The sequence below is a fragment of the Paroedura picta genome, chromosome 8 (genome assembly GCF_049243985.1).
Source record: "Paroedura picta isolate Pp20150507F chromosome 8, Ppicta_v3.0, whole genome shotgun sequence".
NCBI lineage: Eukaryota > Metazoa > Chordata > Lepidosauria > Squamata > Gekkonidae > Paroedura > Paroedura picta.
This window is the reverse complement of record NC_135376.1, coordinates 19,878,917-19,891,027: the sequence shown is the minus strand read 5'-3', so window position 1 is coordinate 19,891,027 and position 12,111 is coordinate 19,878,917. Positions and strand designations below refer to the sequence as shown.

General features: G+C 42.9%; 1 protein-coding gene across 1 annotated transcript in view; it reads left to right on the top strand.

The window, feature by feature from the left end:
• Positions 1-3,433: 3,433 nt before the first annotated feature.
• GFM1 (G elongation factor mitochondrial 1) overlaps positions 3,434-12,111 on the top strand; it is a 38,022-nt gene continuing 29,344 nt past the window's right edge. Inside the window, exons 1-5 of the mRNA XM_077348582.1 lie at positions 3,434-3,587; positions 6,310-6,462; positions 6,886-7,018; positions 8,596-8,800; positions 9,934-10,050. Coding sequence (XP_077204697.1) covers positions 3,540-3,587; positions 6,310-6,462; positions 6,886-7,018; positions 8,596-8,800; positions 9,934-10,050 — 656 coding nt within the window. The 5' untranslated portion in view covers positions 3,434-3,539. The remainder of the gene's footprint in view (positions 3,588-6,309; positions 6,463-6,885; positions 7,019-8,595; positions 8,801-9,933; positions 10,051-12,111) is intronic.

The window sequence follows — 12,111 nt, the reverse complement described above, 5'->3', positions numbered from 1 at the left end:
GTGACCCTACATACTAGTGATATTTAAAGCCATTGCACTACTGCCCTGCAAGTAACATGGTGGTTATGAGGAAACCTCCCCTCTGACTTGAGGAACGAAGGCTTGAAGAAGTAGAATTGATTTTAGAATCCAAAAGAGGCTTGGCTTCTATGGAACTGGTCAACTGTTGTAAATAGGTATGCAAACTGGAAGTCTTCAACTGTTGGCTCACCCAGTCTAAACTACTGTACAATTATTGTTGAACTGACTCTAGACCTCAGGTCTGGCAATAATGGTTTCTAAGTTCCTTCTGTCTTTGGTACATCTAAGCTTTTGCGTTAGCAACATAATTTCATATTTATATCCTGTGGACCAGGCTTTCTCAACTGGGGTTTCTTGATGGCCCTGAAAGCATTTCCTAAATGGTGCGAGTTAATTAATTTGTATTATATTTTTTTAAAAAATTATCCATGATATAAGCATATATGGTCATGTCAACCCCCCCCCCCAATGACCAAGGATGAACTTGGGGTGGGAAGAGGGGGGCATGGGTGGGCATGTACTTAGCCATGCTTCCCAACCATATTTTGCATGAGCATGCCACTTCTGTGGTTTCTTGAAGCTGTTTCAGGGGTTTCTCAACAGTAAAACAGAGGCTGCTGTAGACTGTCATTTGATCAATCAGAAATATGCAGTATTTTAAAAACACTAAGAGTTTGAAGCAATGTAACACTTGCCTGTTTTATGAGGCAAACACAATAAGATATTAATCTTGAATTCCTGATAAAAAACTGCTACAAAAGTTTTCCCCCCAACCTAGACATGAAGATACACCAAATGTTTTATGCGTGCTGCATGTGCTTGTGCCAGTCTGTACACACTTCAAATTCTCAATTTAGAAGTGCCAAACATAGAATGGTTTGGCTGAGTCTCAGGGTAGATAAATTATTTGGCTCAAGACCAGAGCCATTTGCAGTATAATCCTAAACACAACACATCCTCTTCAGGTCTGTTCACTAGAGCTGACTCCCAGGAAAGTGGTCATAGGACTGCACTTTCAGCTCACACTGCAGTCCTAAAATACTCAAGAATTAGACCTTTTGAATGTAAACAAGTATATTGGATTCCTCCTCTGAGTACTTAATGGGATTTCTGTGTTCCACAAGTATTTATTCATTTCACCAATACCCAGTAAGAAATAATCAAATCACTTGCAGTTCAAAGGGGAATTGATCCAGACTACTATTAACATTTTTGCACTATGGGTATCCATTTGGCATGAACTGGGTTAAGAACACCTCAGGTTCAGTATCAAAATGTTCATTTGTTTGTTGGGGTTTTTACATTTCTTCTTTTCCCATGCGTAAGAACCGATCAGACTAGTGGTCTGTCTAGTTTAAAAACCAACTTGGGGGGGGGGGGAGAGAACAGTTTATACTGCTGCTAAACTAATGCCAAAAACGGGTATTCTGAAATATTGTGTGTCAATATGACCCAGTTTCCCATAACAGAAAACAATCCCTAATGCAAATAGACTCCATTAAGTTAGGATGAAGCTTGTTCTCAAACAATTTTCACTCAGTGTTTTTTCTCTACGATGCCACACATGATTCCGTAAATGCTCATCTCTGAAGTCCCATCAATGCTTAAATGTATCTATTTGAAAAGTTCTCTCCCAAAGAATATCAGTGTTTCTTAGAACAGCAACTTTGACTGGACCATACATGTAAATCCTACATGAATGCAAATAGTTGGATTAAACTAGGATGACTCTAAGCTATTAATTTGGACAGGAATCTCTGCCAAGTCCTTCCCAAAGCCAATTGAGCCCTAACCCTCAGCAAAGCACAAATCGGGTCTGCAGTGAGAGTGGGGGAATTTGTGATCAAACATTTAGATGTCTGTGGCTATGACTTTGGCTGAGGGTTCACTAAAGCAGTGTATCCAGACACACCCATGTTATATTTGCAGGCAGATTCTCCCCTTAGTTCTAGATGCTCACTGCCACCTTCCCCATGCAATTCTAGGCTTTGTCAAATGCATGTCTCCTGACAATCACTGTCTCCTGACACAAATTTTCAAGCTAAGTAGTATCTACTCCCTATTTGGGCAGTTCAGAGAGAAGTGGATTTTTAAACCAGAAGCTGCTCAATGGATTCTAGAACCTGTTGCTTCAGCCTGGACATCTTGTTGAGCAAACAACAGAAGGCATATTTGCTTCTTTGCTTCCTGAGAGTCTGGAAAAAGGAGATTACCAAGATATCAGCTCACAGTGAATTTTTTATCTACTTATTCCAGTACATATGAAGAAGAGTTGCTTTTTATACCCTGCTTTTCACTGCCCAGAGGAGTATCAAATCAGCTTACAAATCGCCTTCTCTTCCCCTCCCCACTACAGACACCCTGTGAGATAAGTGGGACTGAGAGAGCTCTGAGAGAAACTGCTCTACGAGAACAGCTTTAACAGGACTGTGACTGGTGCAAGGTAGCCCAGCTGGCTGCATGTGGAGGAGCAGGGAATCAAACCTGGCTTGCCACATTAGAACCCTTAACCACTACACCAAGCTGGGTCTCATAGTGCTAAAGGTGCCTAACATTAAAAAGTAAAAATGCCCAGACAGAATTCAGCAATAATCAAATAAATGAAATAGGAGATTTTGGTATCAGTAGAAATGAAGCCCCGATGGCCCCGGGCTAGCCTGATCTTGTCAGAAGCTAAACAAGATCAATCCAGGTGAGTATTTTGGATGGGAGACTGTCAAGGAAGTCCAAGAAGGTTGCTATTGCAGAAAAAGGCAACAAAATTACCTGCCTTGAAAACCCAAAGGAATTGCCATGTCAGCAGATTTTAATTGGGTGCCAAAGAGAAAGGAGTGTATGCAGCAATGGGGCATCTTTCTGGAAAGCACTGCGGAATCCAAATAACCCCCAAGGAAAGCCTTGTGTCGTGGATTGATACCCACTTAACCCCTGAAACAGGGAGCCCTGGAAGGAAGATCTCAAATGAATACGAGGGACACACTCCCGGGGGGGGGGGGGGCATCATCCTTCCCATTTCAGTTCTGAGCAGAGAAACCCGGGTGAGGAATCTGTATGCGACACCCTCTTTTAATTCTGCTTTTCAAAGCTAGACTTTTAGTAAACTTCTTTCCCCCAGATAACAATCGCCTGACAGGCTATAAGCAAAGCCCAGAAAGCAGATGAAGAATGCTTTCCGGGACTGATAGTATCACAGAGACTTTTTCCTTCCTCAGCTTTATTTTTGAACTATTACAGCTTCTCTTCCCAAATCTGCAAGTAAAAAATTAAGAGCAGCAGCAAAGCGCCAGACAGGATAACGAGCCAACAAACGCCCCTATGGCTGTACCGATTCCAGCCGCTTCAGAGCACTTACTCCCTCTCGTCTATAGATGGCGCTGTAGGAGAGTGTTCGGGCGCTTCTAGGTTCCGCCCTCGCGCTCCGGAAGCGCTTGCCGGCTCAGGCAGGAAGTGAACTGGGGACGGTGGTCGGCGTGACTTTGAGCGAGGAGGGCTGGCGAAGGAAGACGCAGCTCGGCATCATGTTAAGAAGCCGGCGGATCTTGGGCTTGGCGTTACCCCGGAGACAGGTACTTGGGAGACGGCCTGAAGGCGGGTCTGGAGACCTCGGTGGGGCCTAGGGCTGTTTCCATGGAAACGCATCCCCCTGGTCTCTGTTGCTGGGCCGCTGGGAGATGGAGGAGGCCGGCTCAGGTCCGGCGCTGTGTGCTTGCGGCAGTTCTTCAAGGCTCGGACTTCGCTGGCCGTGGTTTCGCCCGTCCGCGAGTCTCTCTGCCTTGAGCAATTGCACGGCAGGCAGAAAAGCAACAGGTGAAGCTTTGGGGGAAGGGAACATGGAGATTTGGTGATGCAGGAAAGCTTTTCCTGCTAATAAGGACGGAGTTTCGGTCAGTAACGTTAGTTTCAGGCGGGTAGCCCCGTCGGTCTGCAGTAGAAGAGCATCGAGTCCAGTAGTACCTTAGAGACCAACACGATGTTGATAATCCTAGTTTATTACCATTGATTGGAATGACAAAATTGGAGTCCAACAGCACCTTTAAGACCAACAAGGCGTGAGCTTTCATGTGCATGCACATCTTTGTTGGTCTTAAAGGTGCTGTTGGACTCCAGTTTTGTTGTAATACTTCAGACCAACCTGGCTATCCTCCTGGATTGGAATGTTTTCCACTTGATAAATCACTTTGTACAAACAGTTCACATGTTTTAAACAAGTTATTTGCACAGAACTTCAGCCTGTCTCTGCCTGTGTATGTCAGATAAGTGTGCTTGTTTTATACCAAACAAAACAATTACTTGTAATAAGTGATCACAGTGAACTGCTTGCATGCCAGTGGTTAATGCAAACTTGTTCTAGATAGATGCAGACAATAAATGAACATTGGAAATTATAACTGAATAGCATACTTAGATCTGTTTTATTGTTTTCCCTGTCCAGGGTTCCCAACTTTGACATAGGATATTAATGAAGATTTGGGAGCAATGCTTGATGAAGGCAGGGTTTTGACAAGAAGCTAATTGTGCTAATCTTGGTGGCAAGCCTGGTTCCAAAAGCATAATTGCATTTTACATTTATTTATCATAGGTTTATACTGTTCCTGAGCTGTCCTGCAAATTTGGCCCACAAACTTAGAGATTTAATGTTCAGTGTTGTCAACATAACATTAGATTTGAAAGCAAAGTCAAGTCAGTACTCTGCCACTTATTTGGATACTGCACTTTTAATAGATGTTATTTGGGAAATATGAAGAGCTGGCACATTAGACTTTGAATGTACATAATTAATCTAGTCCATGCATTGTCACTGTGTGAATTAGCTGTTAACAGTGTGAAATAAGGCATTTCAGACAAAATGCTGCTGTCTTTTGCATGTTCATATGGCCATCACAACATAGCCAAGGATTGTATTTAATCAGTTACACTGGGATGTTTACTTCTGCAAAAAAGGCATATTTTAACAAAAATGGCTTTTCGTTTGAGAAACAGTTACCACTGCTCTGTAATATCATCTGATCTGTAATATCATCGGATATAAGAATTCCATTCTCATATAAATGGCCAGATTTTCAGTTTTCAAAGTTAAACATTCCAAAATAACAGGTGGGTTAGCATATTCTGTGTATCACAAGAGTAAGAATGTCTGGAGTGATTTACTTTGAAATTCCAAACCCTGAGGAATGATCCACTTTCACATTATGTCTGTTTGGGCTTAAAGCTGACTTGGTTCCACACTTGGGCACATTTGACCTATTATATGCCCAGTATTGCAACATGTGCTGTTGTTGCAACACACAGGTACTCATTTTGTGGTTAATGTTCACTAGCATATTGCCCAAAATGATCAATCTTACACATAGAAATGTCAAACATTAATATTAACCTGTTAACTGCCTTGTAAAAAAAAAAAACCTTCACAACTTATAACTTAATATGGAAGAATTGCGGGGAGGAGAGGATTTTTTGGTCATCCTTCCTAACTCCCTCTCAGTACAAGTTACTCAGCCAAAAATATGGATAGCTTTTTATTTCTTGATCTGTATTGTATATATTAGCCTCTAGTCTTGGCTCCTTGTTCTTTCATACATTGCACTATACCTGGTTTTTGTGAATTGATTAATAAATATTATTGCCTGCATTTTGAGTGGGGAGTTCTGTTTGCTAAGGAAGTCAGTAAGACCTCCAACCCTGCTGGGGGTTTCTTTTCTATCCTCCCAGTTCCACAGTTGAGTTGTTACTGATATAGGGTTTATTCTTCAACCCTTGGAAAGGAACTCAAGAAGCAGAGAGCTTTTTCTTACTCCCTGTAAGAATCAGTGTGATGTACCAGCTAGGCTAGCTTGGTCCATGGGACCTTCAGGTTTAGATCCTGAAGCAGGCTGGTTGACTTTGGGTTAGTCACTGTTTCTTAGCCTACTCCTCACCTGTTTTGAAGGCTAAGGAACGTGACACTCTAAGATGTCTGGGTCACTTGTTGGGAGTGTAGGATATAAACTGAGTTACAGTGCAATCCTAAAAAAAGTCATGCCCTTCTACGCCCATTGACTCCAATGAGCATGTAATTCTGTTTAGGGTTGCACTGTCAATGAGCTCAGGATATGTACATACATGAAAACTAATACAGATAATAAAGAACTAACTGGTGAAGCTGAGCATGTGATGATTAGCACTGGGGCAGTATTTTTCATACATACTCAACAAGAGTTGTACATCCTTAGGCAGTGAGAATCACAGTGTGCCTCTTTAGCACAGTAAGATGTTGACTTATTGTCTTTTGCAATATTGTTACCATTTCAGCTGCTTTTGAACGCTTGCCGATGGTGCTCCTCAGGAATCGTTCCCAATGAGAGGATCCGCAACATTGGAATTTCAGCACACATTGACTCTGGAAAGACTACTTTAACCGAGCGCATTCTTTTCTACACAGGCAGGATTTCTCAAATGCACGAGGTGGGTCCGTCTGTGATGGGACTGTCCCGAACCCTCCATCTGAGGGTTCGGTGATCTTCCTGAATGTAAAACATGCTTGAGTTTATTTATTCGATTTTTAGCCTGCCTCTTTCGAACAACTCGAAACAGGTTACATCAGACCAAAAAACCCCAGTAAAATTTAGCTATAAATGGGATTACGCGCAAAAAGATGCAGGGGGCCCATGGTCATGGCTTCAATAATGTGTCTTTTTAGACCGTAATGGTTCCAAAGCTTACAAGGGATCTGACCTCAGAATGAAATCTGCCTATTTTAGAAGGAAGACCAAAAGTGCAAGCCTCTTGCCTTGCACAATGTAGATATGTGTGTGTGTGTGTGTGAGAGAGAGAGCTGGGAATGGATTGACTTGGCAGAAATGTCAGTATGCTTTCTTGTACACGTAGGTAAAAGGGAAAGATGGAGTTGGCGCCGTCATGGATTCGATGGAATTGGAGCGACAGCGCGGCATCACAATTCAGTCTGCTGCAACGTACACCCTCTGGAAAGACACAAATATTAACATCATTGACACACCAGGTAGTGACACCAAGAGTTTTTATGCTTGGCATGAGTATAATTTTGCTTGTTCAAGAGGCACACCATTTGCTTTCTTAGGGTGGGTTCATGGCTCTGCAAACAGTGCTGACTTCATAGATCTCTGTCTCCCTTAGTGTGTAAGGCTCTTCAGAGTGATTGTGGGAAGGGAAAGAGTCACCTAGTCATGTGAAGTATGGCCTTCAGCATACCAGGTACCCTATACCTAAGGTCAAAAGCTACATATCATAATCCAGTTCTGGTATATATGGCCTGTGGCCTATGTGCCACACATGGCAGTTTACAGTTCTTGTGAAATTGATAATATGAACAGCTGCATTCTTATTAATGTATTCCTGATCTTCGCTGTATTATCCACGTGCTGCATTTTCCAGTACTTTCCCACGTGTTGGTTCAGATTACATTTACAAGCATCCAACAGGATCTTTTGTCTGCAAAAGGGTGGCATTTTGAGGAGCAGGACATTTAATCCTCCTTCAGGGTTTAAAGAGAAGATGTTAGTGCTACCAATACTTAGGAGTATTACAATACCATACCCAGTGGTGACTTTCCAGTCTTTTAAATGGAAAATTAGGCTGCAAATTTCTGATTATGATGGTGGATTTGCTATTATGCAGGATGCACATGATGTCCCCCATCACAGGGAGAAAGCCTGACACATGTACTCTTGTACAAATGTGGGACCTACATGCACCTGGATAAGGATGTTGTCAGAGGTGGATCCTGTCTCTTCACTCAAATACATTCATTCTGTCCAAAATGTCACACAAGAAGTTTGCTTCCTATGAACTCTCTTTTTTCTGGGTCTCTTGTTTTCTTGCCACGATAGGTTTTGATTTGGGAGGTGGAATTCCTCAAAGCTTTCCCCACTGCAATATGTTTGTAAACCAATTTCCTGTAAACCTGTTTGTTGATTTTGAAGTTCCGTGATTTGGTGGTTTCTGCCTGAACTTGTCACTCATGAAGCAGGAAAGGAGACCCAGTCAGCAGAAGCAGAAGACAATGAAGGACAAGCTGACTTGAAAAAGTTTATTTTGAAGCCAAAATGCAACATGCCACATCTCCATCTACTACTTTTGAGATTGAGACCCATTTGAGAGATTGCATATTTGTAGGCCTTTGTGAAAATTGGTTTAAGAACTTGCTTCAATCAATGTTGTAAGGCAGGGGTAGTCAAACTGTGGTCCTCCAGATGTTCATGGAATACAATTCCCATGAGCCCCTGCCAGCAAATGTTGGCAGGGGCTCATGGGAATTGTAGTCCATGAACATATGGAGGACTACAGGTTGACTACTCCTGTTGTAAGGAACAGTGATGTAAACTGGCTAAGCCTCTGAGGAAGATGGCAACTTTGAAAGCGAGGTCTCACTGGCACTTGCTTTGGCTTTAAAATAAATATTTTCAAGTCAGCTTGTCCTTCGTTGTCTTCTGAACTAGTCACTCAGCAGCTCTGAGATCCATATACAGCAACAGGAAAGAGAATTCTCCAACTCCCATAGGTTTTTCTCCCACTTTTGAAACTCTAAATATCCCTAGTCCTTTCTGTTTTGCTTTCCAGGCCACGTTGATTTCACGATAGAAGTAGAGAGGGCCCTGCGAGTTCTGGACGGGGCCATCCTGGTGCTCTGTGGCGTTGGGGGGGTTCAGTGCCAGACGATGACCGTGAATCGGCAGATGAAGCGCTACCACGTCCCTTTCCTGACCTTCATCAACAAACTGGACCGCATGGGCTCGAATCCAAGCAGAGCTTTGCAACAACTCAGGTGCAGTTTTTTCCTCTTACAAATGGCTGAAGCATTTAGTGAAAGAAATAGGAGAAATTATTATTTCCCAGCTGGACCATTTTGGCCAGCATATCTCGTGCCTTGAGAGCAGGTGGAGAAGGTGTGCTGCAGAGTCTTGTGGAGAGTGTTGAAGGATCCCTGCAGAATGAGCTGTTTGATATAAAACAGGGGTGGCCAAACTGTGGCTCTCCAGATGTCCAAGGGAGTACAATTCCCATGTGATGGCAGGGGTTCATGGGAATTGTAGTCCACAGACATCTGGAGAGCCGTGACTTGGCTGCCCCTGATCAAAAGGAACAAAAATACTGTTGTATACTGGCTTGCATGCCTGAAACGTGTAGTGGGTATTGCTTTACAGTATATTGTATTTGGATTATTGTCGCAGTTGCATGGCGTTTCTGTTTCAGGAGGAAGTTGGTGTCACTAGGGTGGGGCCTGAGATCTTCTCATACCCAGCCAGAGTCTTCCTGCCTTCTAGACTGCCCATGAATCACAACACTGATAATGCCACATCCAATTTTTATAGCTATCATAACACTTGAAAAAGTTATGTGTGATTGTCACGGGATGGCTGGAAAGTGGGACTGGCTGAATGACATTTTCATTAGTCTTGAAGGTGCTACTGGACTGCTGTGTACCGTATTTGCCGGCGTATAAGACGACTCCCCAATATTTCCACTCAAAATATAGAGTTTGTTACATTACATTACATTACAGTACTATGGGCCACTATGGGCAGCTATGTGTATCCCAACTGAAGTGCGCCCAGCGTATAGGACAACCCCCCCCCCCACTTGGAGGCATGTTTTTCAGGGGGGGAAAGTAGTCTTATACGCCAGCAAATACTGTAATTATGATGAAGTACAGCATTTTTAAATTGGCTGAAATCACCAAAACATCTGCTAAAAAGAACCCTCCACAGGACAGAAATTTGCTTCTCCTGACAGCCCAAAAGGTCCTGTGCACTGTCTTGCTGTGGGGTTTCGTCTGCTCATGTGCACTTTTGTAAAGGGGGAAAGGTAGACTTGACTGGGTCACATCAGGGGGCTTGTAAAAGTTCCCTTGTAATTGAAAAAGTGTCTACATTTCTAATGCCAATGTGTCTTTTTCAGATCCAAATTAAATCAGAATGCTGCCTTTATTCAGATTCCAATGGGACTGGAGGGGGATTTTAGAGGGATCATTGATCTTATTGATGAACGAGCCATATATTTTGAAGGGGACTTTGGGTAAGTGCCCTGAGCCGCTTCAGATACACTTGTTTTTCGTGTGCAACAGATGGTGTTAATTTGGTCTTTTGCTTACTAAGTAACAATTGGGGTCTCATGCACATCTAAAGCTCTTGGAGAGCAATCCCAAGCAAGCCTACTTGAAGATAAGCCCCACTTGATTCTACGGGGATCCCTCTTAGAGACATTCTTCTAGGACTGAAGTCTTGACCGCTTAATTCTCACAAGCACAAACTCTCCCAGCTGGCTACACCATCCTTAAAAGATCCTTTGCCTCAGATCTCAACTATAACTAAAGTCTGCCACATCTTAATCAGGGTTTGAATTTGGTTGGCAAGTATTGACAAAACTGCTGTCAGTGTATCCAAAAGGTGTTTAACAGAGGCGGGGGGAGGAGGTGTTCATGTTTGAAAGATGGAAGCAGCGATCCACTTTCCTGCTCGCAGTCTTCTAATTATGATTAGGAGATTGGGGCATGGTCTCTGCACTGGTCCATGGGACTAGGATGTCCCGCTACCAAAGCCAGTTGATTTGGCTACATAGTTAGGATTGCACAATCTTTATTTTCTGAGAAAGAAGCTGCAGTGGCGGAGGGAAGGCAGGGCCTAAAGAAGCAACAAAATGTTTAACGATAGAGACTTTCATCCTTCGTTTCTCTGGTTAAAATTAAAAAGTGAATTTATAAGTGAAGAGATCTGGCTGCAGATTTGCACATCAGACGTCTTGTAAGGTCATATTTGTGATGTGGGAATTCGGTAACTATGAAGAGTTGTGACAGTGAAAAAGTAATATTCTTTCCTTGTTTGTGGGAGCAAGTTTAACTGCTAATTCTTCTGAGTTTACAGCAAGGAGATAGTTAATCCCAGGCTTGCTTTTAAATCTCGGGTTTCAGTCAGTAAGATCCTGCACCCTTTCAGGAATTCGCAACAAGGGATATAAGATTGGTACTTCGGAGTGGATAAAGATTCCGTGTTCAGTTCATCTTCACATTGGAGTGCTGATAAGCCATAGTCATCCATCACTGACAGTGCAGTTCTATGTGGAATTACTCCAGTCCTTGTCCACTATTATCAGTAGGTTTAGACTGGAGTAAGTAGACAAAGGATTGCACCATAAGTATGTAAGGCACAGTTCCATGTATCATATAGTCTGTTGTTTTTTTTACAGACTATAGCACTTTTGCCATAGCACTTTTGAGTCACTTGTTATCAAACAAGTTCTTGTTGGTCCACAAGAAGATCTAACATAGAAGTGTAGTCGGCAGCCCATCCTTTAGGACCAAGGCTCCCGGCTTCTTCAGGTTCAGTTTTAATGGAATGCAAACAAGAGGGGCGTTCCCAGACAGGGATGTAAAATGGTTATGCAGTGGGAAAACAAATGTTATTGTGTTTCACTTGAAGATCTCTACAGGTTTTGCATGCAGTCTTGTCAGGGAGCCTGCAACAATGTATGTAAATAACAGATTTAAAAAAAACAAAATTCACAGCCAAGCATAAGTAGTTCTGGAGGGCCTGCAAAACAGAGTTTTTCTGCCAGGCCTACAGGTGAGGCCAGGAAATTAATGCAGAGAAAACACCGGCCTCCCTACTCACAGAACAGCAAATGCACCATTCAAAAGCACCGACCTGCCCAGCAGAACCGGGCTCTCTCTCCGAAGTCAAGAAGGCGGTTTGGGAATATAAATTAATATAATTTAAATGGTCAGAATACTGTTTATCAGTGTAAACTTAATGTGAGGAAGACAGCCCACCCCCTATTGACCTGGGTTGGGTAGGTGTCAGTGGTGCGCCCCCTGTTGGTCAGAGGTCTCAGCCATTGATGGAAAAGAGAATCATAGAATAATAGAGTTGGAAGCAAAAAAGGCTTCTATAGTTATATTTCAAGTAAGAAAAAGACATATCTGGCTACAGTTGCCCTCTCTGCGGGCTTGCCTTATTTATTGTCAGTCCCATCAGGGATACAGAAAAAAGAGGTGTGGGGAATATTGGGCATTCCTTCACACTATCGTCTGAACTTCTGGAAGACTTGTCTGAACTGCTCCCCCCATTTTCCCTCTCACTG